At 46.3% G+C, this 10,142-nt stretch overlaps 2 protein-coding genes across 4 annotated transcripts in view; both read left to right on the forward strand.

The window, feature by feature from the left end:
• The first annotated feature begins 461 nt into the window (after window positions 1-461).
• LOC106898941 (small EDRK-rich factor 1) lies at window positions 462-5,266 on the forward strand. The gene is made up of 3 exons (XM_014960553.1): window positions 462-607; window positions 4,104-4,212; window positions 4,753-5,266. The coding sequence occupies exons 1-3, from the start codon at window positions 601-603 to the stop codon at window positions 4,823-4,825; spliced, it is 189 nt and encodes a 62-aa protein (XP_014816039.1). The 5' UTR covers window positions 462-600; the 3' UTR covers window positions 4,826-5,266.
• Window positions 5,267-6,513: 1,247 nt separating this feature from the next.
• LOC106898940 (survival motor neuron protein-like) overlaps window positions 6,514-10,142 on the forward strand; it is a 6,179-nt gene continuing 2,550 nt past the window's right edge. For 2 of the 3 annotated variants that reach the window (XM_014960551.1, XM_014960550.1), the window contains exons 1-7: window positions 6,514-6,768; window positions 6,860-6,931; window positions 7,019-7,144; window positions 7,438-7,638; window positions 8,034-8,177; window positions 9,180-9,251; window positions 9,785-9,895. In XM_014960551.1, the coding sequence (XP_014816037.1) occupies window positions 6,529-6,768; window positions 6,860-6,931; window positions 7,019-7,144; window positions 7,438-7,638; window positions 8,034-8,177; window positions 9,180-9,251; window positions 9,785-9,895 (966 nt within the window). In that variant the 5' untranslated portion in view covers window positions 6,514-6,528. The remainder of the gene's footprint in view (window positions 6,769-6,859; window positions 6,932-7,018; window positions 7,145-7,437; window positions 7,639-8,033; window positions 8,178-9,179; window positions 9,252-9,784; window positions 9,896-10,142) is intronic. The other variant, XM_014960552.1, reaches the window with a different exon arrangement.

Here is a 10,142-nt window from a genome sequence, read left to right on the forward strand (position 1 = left end):
GCACACGACCGCCCGCCCGCCCGCCCGCGAGCTCGGCGTCAGGGGCGCGCGCGGCCCGGTACCGCCGGGAGCGCGGCCGCCTCACGGCATGACACCCGGCGGTGCCCCCCTCCGCTTCCCTCCCCGCAACGTCATCAGCGCGCGGCGGCAGGAAGAGGCGGGGCGGGAGGCAGCGTTGAAAACTAGGCGGCCTCTGACGGAGGAGTGGGCGTGACGTCAGCGCGCGAAGCCGGAAGTAGGCAGCAAAGAGCTTCGCGTGGGGTGTTTTTTTTGTTTGTTTGCTTTTAACTCGACTAATTTCTCTTCCCGCGTGCTTGCTGACCCACCACCACCTCCTCGGGCGCGCGGGCGGAGGCGGCCAGGCCGCCCCGCACCCTCACCGCCCGCCCCGCACCCTCTCAGCGGCCGCCCCAACCCTCCACGCACGCTGGCCACGCCCCTCCCCGCCGCGCCGTGTGCTGATTGGGCCGTGCGCGGCAGTGACGTCAGGGACCGGCGAGGGCTTATAACGGGCGGCTTCGGCGGGGGGAAGGTTCTGGCAGACGGAGGACTGTGCCGGCGGGCGGCGGTAGCGGCGCTGCGTGGCCCGAACGACTCGCGATGACCCGTGAGTGCCGGCAGGCCTCTGGAGGGGGGGACTGGGCTGGGGTCCCGCCGCGGGGAGCGGAGCGGGCGGTGTGGGCCTCGGGCCGCTGGGCTCCGGGGAAGCGCGGCCTGGGCGGGGGTCGGCCGCGCCTGTGGTGCCGCTGTCGGGTCTCGGTCCTTGTGGTCTTGGCGCAGTTCCCGCGGCGGGTGCGTGGGCCGCTGGGGCTGAGGCTTCCCGCCGCCGTCCTGGACCTGGAGCCGACAGCATCCTCGCCCCGTCCCATGGCGTGTCTGCGCTGGGGGAGGGAGGGAGGGAGGGAAGGAGGGGGTGATCGGCTGGAACAACAGTAGCGCTCAGTTTCAGCCCTGGCCACTGTCCAGCCTGCAAATAAAAGGCTCTTATATCCCTGCCGAATACTTAATACTGTCTTGCTTAAAGGATGGTTGGTGAGGCTGGCGTGGAAGAGGGCAGCAGGATTTGCTGGCCGTCACCTTATTTAAAAGTAACACTGTTGTATCTACTCTAAAATGGTGGAAGGCTGTGAACCAAACCTAGAATAGTCCGTCTCACCTGGGATTGCTGTTCTGGCTTCTGTGTACGATACTTGGCAGTACAGAAACTGCTTGTGTTTAATTGAGGAGGTGCTTGTACCTTGACACTTAAAAATACATACCTTCAAAGCCACTGTACTGCTGGAAGAGCAGGTGGAAGACCTTGATCATAAACAGTTTGTGGACAGACCAGACCTCGAATGTGAGCAAGAGGCAGGTTTAGGTTTATGGCTTTTGTTTATTCTCTCCCCCCCTCCCCTCGCCCCACTCTGCATGATGCTAAAGTAAGCATAGTTTAAGGTTAAAAAGAGGTGCAGCATCCCACACCTGAGCATAGCAGAATCATAACATTTCATTTTAGGATGAGCTAGTTTAATAGAACATCTAAAATACTAGAGTTGTGCTTGTGGTGTCCAACCATGCAGTCTAGTCTTTGTTTCCAGAGGTCAGTGCTTTGTTATCAGTCAGACCTGGATGGTAGAGCCTGTGGTTTCAAATGGATATATAGTAGAGTAAGAATTGGATTGCTTATTAGCACCTATTTATTCTGCCTCCAAGTTAACAATTCATGGTACCTGTTGTACCACTGAAATTCAGGCTGGCTGAAAACCGAATAAATTTGTGAAGATGGTGATGACTAGCTGGATTGGAGGGGGAGTGTTGTTACTTCTCTTCCATTATTGCTTTGTTTTTGCACAAAAGGGCTCTGTTTACTTTTGCTTTCTATTTTTGGGACATGGTGGCAGGCATTTTACTGCTTTAAGTTCTGGCATGTGATTAGGTCCTTTGCTGATTTGAAAAAACTCCAGGGGTTATGACCTCACTAGCCAATCCTTACTGCCATTCTCTTTGACCTCCTTACAGTAGAGATAATTATCCCTTGCTCCAGTGCTATTCAGAGGTCTTTTGTGAATCTTCAAAAACTGCTCAATCTTGGAAGAGCAGGGACAGGTGGAACTAAGGCATCTGTCTTGCCGAGGCAGGTGGGGATGAGCACCCTCAAGCCATAGGTATAACCGGGAAGGGTGTACTGGCCTTTATGTGGCAGTTCACTCTTGAATTTCACATTACAGAAAGCTGAATTGTCTTCTGTCAGGGCTGGACCACACTTCAAGGAAGATTTACAGAATGCAGAAAGCAGCACCGTCTCCCTTGGAGACAGGGATACTCATTCTGCATCCCAGGTGAAGTATTGAGGCCAAACAGTCCTTGGCAATGCTTACTTGGGAGCAGGGATGGTACAATTAAGTTTCTTTCAAAATAGTTGTTTGGCTCTGTATGCCTTGTGTGCATACCGTACTGCTCAACTTTTCTACCTGCTCTGCTTTGGTGTGCAGAAGTGGCAGCCAGGCTTCTGCAATGAAGCCATTCAGTTTGCTTCTTAAGTTTACAATCTTGGTGTGTGTACAGAATAACACTGCAGGCACCCTGCACGGTGTTTGTTTGGAAAGGAAGGAAGTGCGTGAGGGTAAAGGGTGGAGGATAACCGCTATGTGAACGCTGACTCCAGCAGTGTGTTTTGACTTCCTGCCTCTTTTTCCTTCATGATAAAACAAGATACTTTGTTTCTTTAAGCACCACAGAAAAGTTTCTTCATTGCTGCTAACTTTCTCATGTGACATTCCATGCCTTCTGAGCACCACAAAGCTCAAGGACCATTTATAGCCTGGAATGTATCATCTGCTCATGAGTCACCAAGTTCTAATCAACACCAGCAGGGCCAGAGATGGATAGCTGTTTTACTGACGTTTCTGAACAAAGTGACCCTTCTTCTGTGTGGAGTTTGGGGACAGAATCTCACTGAATGCTAGTGAGGAGGATGGAGCAGGAGTTCTGTTACCTTCTTCAAAAGGTAGTACTTGATGTTGTCACAAATGAAGTATATCTTCCAAGGCAGGAGCAGCCCTCATGAAGTAGCAGTTGTAATACCATGTTTTCATTTAGGCTTTTGGCACCTCTTGCCAGATAGTACATCTACTGGTGTGAAGAATGCGCAGATCTTTTGAGGTCACCTCATTAATAGTATTTGAGTGTAATGAATTAAATGGACCAACAGTTCATCACAAGCAAATTAGGTAGAACAACTATAACTGTGCCCTTGCTGCCAAGTTAAGAGAACACCTACATAAAGAAACTCGTAAAATGAGGAAGATTGAAAAATACAGATGTTGGTTTACAATAAAATCTAAAAAGTATGCATGGGAAAGAAAGCTATGAACACAAACCCATATAGCATCTGGAAAGAACCTTCCTGAATGCTTGTTTGTTAATTCCTCCAGTAGCATGAAAATATTCTTGCATGTGAACAGCATTAGGGTTGTCCCCCCTGTGTAGGGTCATATGAATACACCTGTTTTGAGAACATGGTGAGTTGTTTTGTGCTGAAGAGGTGTCTTGATGAGGAACTGGAGTTTTAGTTCTGTGGTAACTTCAGCTTTGTCAGCCCCACTTCTTTTGCAAGGAGCTTTGTGGTATGTGGTAGGTAAACAAAATGTTGAGCTGAAGCTCCTTAGCTGCTGTAGCCTCATACTGTATATGTGTCAGCTGCCTTGGAGCAAAAATGAATTAAACTTACATGGTATGCTGAAATCTGAGATAGAGAGGATGGCTCCTCTTTGGATGAGTTATGGTCATCACATTTTGCCCAGGGTATTGATGGGATGGTCTGCCTTCAGTCTTTTATGGGAAACTGCACTTTGTTTCTGGAAGGAATGTTGGAATGGATTTTGGTGATCTCTTTGCCGTGACCTATAGAAATGTAAAGGTGAGAACTAACAGGCTTTTATGCCTCCCATTGTCCATCAGAGGGGGAGACTGTGATGGAAGGTACTGCCAACTACAGAAGATACTGCCATACCCACTCTGCAGATTGAGCCAAACCTTACCACCTTTATAATAGGCTTCTACACAGGCAAACTGTGTGTAAAAAGTAGTACTATCTAGATAAATTGTGTATTATCTTACAGGTGGGAACCAGCGTGAGCTTGCCCGCCAAAAGAACCTGAAGAAGACTCAGGAGATCCACAAAGGGAAAAGGAAAGAGGATAGCTTGTCTGCTTCTCAGAGAAAACAGAGGTAAGATCTAGTACAGTTGAGTGAAATGATTAGGCAAAATAGGAGGGGAAAATGGGTCAGAATCTGGTGTCCCAGCTGAAGCAGTGTTTAAGCACTTTGCTTTGATTCATGGTCCATTCATGTGCCAGAGCATAAACCATGGATGTAAGTTTTACTGTATCTGCTGTTAAACATTTCTTTTTGGTAAGACTTGTAAAGCTTTTATTTCTTTTGAGTAGTTTTTTGCCTGGTAGGAATAAAAGTAGGTATGGAAAGATTGTGTAATACTTTCTTGAAGATGTTTGATTCATTGTTGTCCTTTACTTATAAAACTAAAAGAATTACATAAGGTCTCCTACTCAAGTAACTTGTCTACACCATGGGGTACAGTACTGAAAAAACCAGGATAATAGAAGCAAGTGTGTTCATGGCTAACTGAGAAATTTTGTACTAACCTCTTTCCCTTCCTGAAATGGGGGTTGCTAAAGGGCAAAAAACAAGCTGGAGGAAAGTCTACTTAGAGTGAGACAGTATTTTAAATCCGACTTTTTTTCTTCACAGAGACTCTGAAATCATGCAGCAAAAACAAAAAGCGGCTAATGAAAGGAAGTCTATGCAGGCAGGAGCAAAATGAGCTGCCTACATGGAGAAGATAGAGTGCACCAATGAAGCAGAAGGGCCTAGAAGATAATTCACAGAGGGTCTGACCATTAAATGATTAAATGTCTATCTTGCAGAGTTGTGCAACTAGCATTAGAGTATTTTCTGGTTAGCATAGGCTTAGTTGTCTGGAGTGCTTTTTCAAAACTGACTATACTGTTCTGCATGCATATGATAAAAGTACCAAGCAATAGCTTTACTACAGCTTTTGCTGCATTTGTTGGTTTCACTTAATGGTTCCAGTAACAATGAATTTCTGAATCTACAGTTAGACCAGATTTTCTTGTCTGAATTCTTGAAGTACAGCTTCATTCAGAATGGAATACATTGTAAAATGTGCTTAACTTTGCAGAGGTCTGAACTGTAAATCTCAAATTATTTTTTACAATAAAATGTTGCATGAAATACTGTCTAATCTGAAGTGGTTATGCTTGATACTGAATTGATTTCTAATAAGATGCCAAGAACACAAAGAAAAGATAGAATTGTGAAGAAATTAAATATAATATAAATACAAACAAAATTTACAAAATGAGAAATGTGTATTATAAGCAATATATATGCAGTGGTAAGTCTGCACTGTAGAAAAGGGTGCTATGGAGCTGCAGACTTCATTGGTGTATGTTACTGTGGATCTCGTACCGATACCAGCTTTGGAGAAGCTGCAGGCTTGAAGTTAATGAGCTGCAGGTGTAAGCAGATCTTGAAATTGCTGTGTCACTAAAATGATTTAAAATTGCTGCTTAAACTAGCCTCAAGAATAAAACTTGGCATGGGAAAAAAAAACAGCGCTCACTCTACAGATGTGCTTGAGCGTTGTGGGAAAGTAAGGGAAGATTGGTGAGGAGGACTGTAAACACATGTAGGAGCACGTAAACATGCTCAAGTGACTCCAGCATGTGGGGTGCTGGAAAACACGTCTATCACACTAATTGTTGCTTAGTTTTGTGTGCTCAACAAGTAGAACATCTGCATTTAGGTAATGTAGGCCTGGGATGGGCTCAGGGACACCTTATCAAACATGAGGTTCCTGCCCTGCTGTTGAAGAGTCAAAGCACAGCAGAAAACTCTGCTGCCAGAATCCTTGAAATCCAGGCCCAAACAGCAAGTGGAAACTCTCTCACGCCCTTGATAACAAGAACTTTCTTGCTAATAAGGACTCTTGCTCTGCAGTGCCTGCATCCCCTGCTTGCCTGCCTCTGCCTGGGTGCTGCTTCAGAGGTTCCCTGATCCATGAGCTATTGAGATTGTATTTGGTCTCTGCTCTTAATCCGTGGTTTTGTGGTTGTTCCTGCGTCCTGCCTGCATTGGCTCACACAAGCATGTTGAATACTGAGGAATACTCCCTGGAAGGAGTGAGCTTTGAGGCCTAAGAGTGTATGAGGAGCTCTCTGGGATCTAACTGCAGTTATTGTTAGGAGGCGCCTGGCAGAGCCTGAGGAGTGTTTGAAGGAAAACGTGGCAGTTTTTGGCAGCCCCATACCCGCAGGCGGCGAGGTGCGAGGCAGGTATTTTCGCTTGCTCTCGGCTGGCCGGGTTCTGGTTCCTGCTCCCCGCCAGGCTTCCGCGGCGGGTGTCACGGCTGGCAGCCCAGCCAGCCCCTGGGGGAAGGGCCTCTATCTGAAATGGGGGGCTGCCCGCCCTCTCCCAGAGGGTACCCGGCACGGCGGGGGGTGGATGAGCAGCACGGGAGCGCCGGTGCCGTTCCGGTACCCCGAAGGAAGCGCTCAGGCCGAGCCCGGGCCCCGCCGCCGCCGAGCGGTGCAGGCCGCGATGCTCGCCATTACCCATAGCCGGGTGATGCCGCAGCGCGCCGGAAGTGACGACGGGACGCCTGCGCAGCCGGCGGCCGCGCGGGGCCGGGGGCCAGTGTCGGCCATGGCGGACCGGGTGCTGTTCCGGAGAGGCACCGGGCAGGTGGGCGCTGGTCGGGGCCGGGCCGGGGTGGAGCGGTGCGGAGCGGAAGCGGGGCTTTGCAGGGGCGGTAAAGTGTTTGTGGTCTCCGCAGAGCGACGACTCGGACGTGTGGGACGACACGGCCCTCATCAAGGCGTACGACAAGGCGGTGGCCTCCTTCAAGGTAAAGGGGGGCGGCCCAAGCGTCGCTGGACCCTGGGCCGAGGCCGCTGGGTTGGCTGTTACTGTTTTCCTCCGTTTGTTCCCCCAGAACGCTTTGAAGAATGGAGAGTGTTCGGAGCCTTCGGACAAGCAGGAGCAGCGCCTGGGAATGAAGAGAAAAAACAATAAAAAGAACAGAAATAGGAAGAAGAGCAACTCGGTGCCTTTGAAACAGGTCACCTCACTTGTAAATGCTAGTGGTGCTCATACTGCGTGTTGTACTTCTCTGTGGTACTCAAAAGTAGCTTTCTCATCACCTTGAGAGTAGCATTCTGGGGCGGGGAGAGGGATAATAATGTTATAAGCTTTATAGGTTGCATTGAGTAGTTTCATTACATACAAAGGACAAACTTTTGGGGTGGGAGTCATCTCTCTTGTGGTTGGGACAAAAAGTAGTGTAGAAAAATAGCATCTTTCTCTGTGATCACTGGTGTAGGTTTCCAGTTGCCTCTCTTGCTTCTGTTGCAGTGGAAAGTTGGTGACAGCTGTAATGCTGTTTGGTCTGAGGATGGTAATATGTACCTGGCAACTATTGCCTCCATCAACCAGAAGACAGGCACATGCGTTGTTACCTACACGGGATATGGAAATCAAGAAGAGCAGAACCTGTCTGATCTACTCCCTGCAACCAGCGATGAAACAGTAAATGGGATGGGGAATTCCGGGGAGGTGAGGGACACTTTTTTTCTTCTTAAAAAGGGGAAAGAGAAAGTGGGAGAATCAATTTTTTCAGTATTTCTGGTACCGCTGTGGTGTTCAGAATGAGAATTGATACCCAGTTCCATTGTGAACGGATGCAAGCTGATGGAGGGAATAAAAGCAGTCCCTTACTTCCTGAACTCAGCATGGAGTAAATGGAGGGAACAACAACAAAAAAAATCACAAGTGAAATATAATATTGCTAAAATGGTGAGAGATAAGACTATAAGGTCTTTCCTGAGTAGGACTGGGAGGACTAGAGGGAGGGAAGGATGTGGATGGGACTTTCTGAGCTTTATCACACTAAAATTGCTTGCTGTAAACTCCTATTTAATGCATCCTATAAAAATGCCTTGGTCTTCTAGAATGAAAATGAGACTCCATACTCAACAGATGAAAGTGAAAAATCTTCCCAGTCATCTCGAAACAAAAACAACTGCACGAAAGCAAGATTCTCCCCTCAAAACCTACGTTTTCCTGCACCACCAGCAGCCCCAGGCCTGGGAAGGGTAAGCTTGGCCTTTCCTGAGATAATTCGTAGACCATTGTTAAGCCTGGTGTTTCTGAGACAGCAGGATGATACTTATCCTTGTCTAAAAAACAAATAACAGCATTCTAAGAATGGATATATATAAGTATGCATGTTAGAACCGGTTGGTATGTCATTTTAATAATCTGACTACAGTTTAGCCCTTTTGTAGTGCAGCTGTGTAGTGAAGGAAGCCTACTCCCTGGCTAACACTTCCTTTGCAATTGCCTTTTAACTTAAAAGAGGGATGTTGTTCCCTGGGCTGTGATAGTGCTGTTAATGATAGCACTGTTGATGTTTTAAAGTCGTACTTCTATCCAGTTTCACTGGACAGGACATTGAAGGCAGCAAAAGCGTTGTCCAGATGTCATAGAAGCTCTCAGTGGTAGCTTTTTTATTCAATTATGAGGGCTGGGGTATTGGTACGCTCTGCAATTTTACTGTTGTGTAGGAATCTAAATAATAGTGCAGTTAAATGCAGCATATTTTTTTTCTAAATATTACTGTTTGCGCAAGATTTCTTTATAAGGTTTTCTTTTATCTTTTTTTCTTTAATATCAAGAGATTTGTACCTAAGCTCATTTTAAAGACACTCACAAGCATAATGGAATTTTGTCAGCCTGTGCCCCAGCCACACAGGAGCAGGGACATGATCTCTTTGCCTGTGAGCAGTGTTAGATGCACTTGATGTAAGAGTGCAACCACCGACTTCCATTTAGAAAAGACTTTTTAAAGTGCTTGTATTAGCCCTTTTTCAGCACTGTTTGCCTCCGTGACATGCCTAATGTAAGTTTTACTTTTCCAGTCATGAAGTTCTCCACAGAAGTAGCTACTGTGTGTTGTTGCTACGGTGTCATTAAATTGCTGGGATGTGTTGCGTTTAGTTTGAGATTTGTGAATTGCTTCAAGTAATTTTCTTAAATAAAATTGTAATGCCTGAAATTTCTTTTTAACTTGCACTATTCAATTTTTTTCAATGTAGTCTGGATCAAAATTCAGGACATCTCCGTCGTTTTTATCTTGCTGGCCCCCACCCTTCCCAGCAGGACCACCGGTGAGTGATAGGAGAACAATGAAGAAAGTGTCAGATATGAGTATTGGTGATCTCAAGTTTTCTAACTGAATGTTCTCCCTGTCTGCATTTTTAGAACACGTTTCTTTGTTAGAGTCTGTATTTTCCAGGTAATTAATAATGCATTTGATAATTCATTACAAATATTATAAGAATCTAATGCATAAGGTCTGGTCTGCACTCATTTTGTGACAGTGAAGCTGTTTGTAAGAATATAAAGAGAAAAATTATTTGAAGAAACTACACCTTAAATTTGATAAACAGCATTTCACTGATGCGGATAACTATTTTCCCCCAATAAAACTTCTTGTGTACAGTCAAGCTACAGGCATCCCATTTCTCCCAGGCTTTAGAAATGACTTTTTTTCAGAAAATCTTTTCTTATTTGACTCCTTTTCAGAGAACACATTGAGGATACGTTCCTATTTTTCAGTTTTATATTTTTTAGAATTGGTTGCTGTCTAACCTGGAATATACCTTATTGAAACACAGACATTTTCTTTGTGATTTCTTAGTTGATTCCTCCTCCACCACCGATGAGCCCAGACTCTCCCGAGGATGATGAAGCGTTGGGGAGCATGTTGATAGCCTGGTACATGAGCGGTTATCACACTGGCTATTACCTGGTATGTGCCATTTCTGTCTTGAAATGTCTTTGTAATTCTGCTTTTATGTTGCCACTGCTGTTTCAGCTAGAAGTTGTACAGGGAAGGCTGCTTTTTAGATCTCTTATTTTAATTTATTATAGCTAAATTTAAGGGTATTTTGTATCGTATAAGTATTTCTGTCCTTGAGTAGGAGTCACATGAGCCAGCATACATGTATGGTCAGCCTTCGTTGAGTTCTTTGTTCCACTGGGGGGGGGGGGGGGGG

This window comes from Calidris pugnax, unplaced genomic scaffold (genome assembly GCF_001431845.1).
Source record: "Calidris pugnax isolate Ruff unplaced genomic scaffold, ASM143184v1 scaffold547, whole genome shotgun sequence".
NCBI classification, from domain to species: Eukaryota; Metazoa; Chordata; class Aves; order Charadriiformes; family Scolopacidae; genus Calidris; species Calidris pugnax.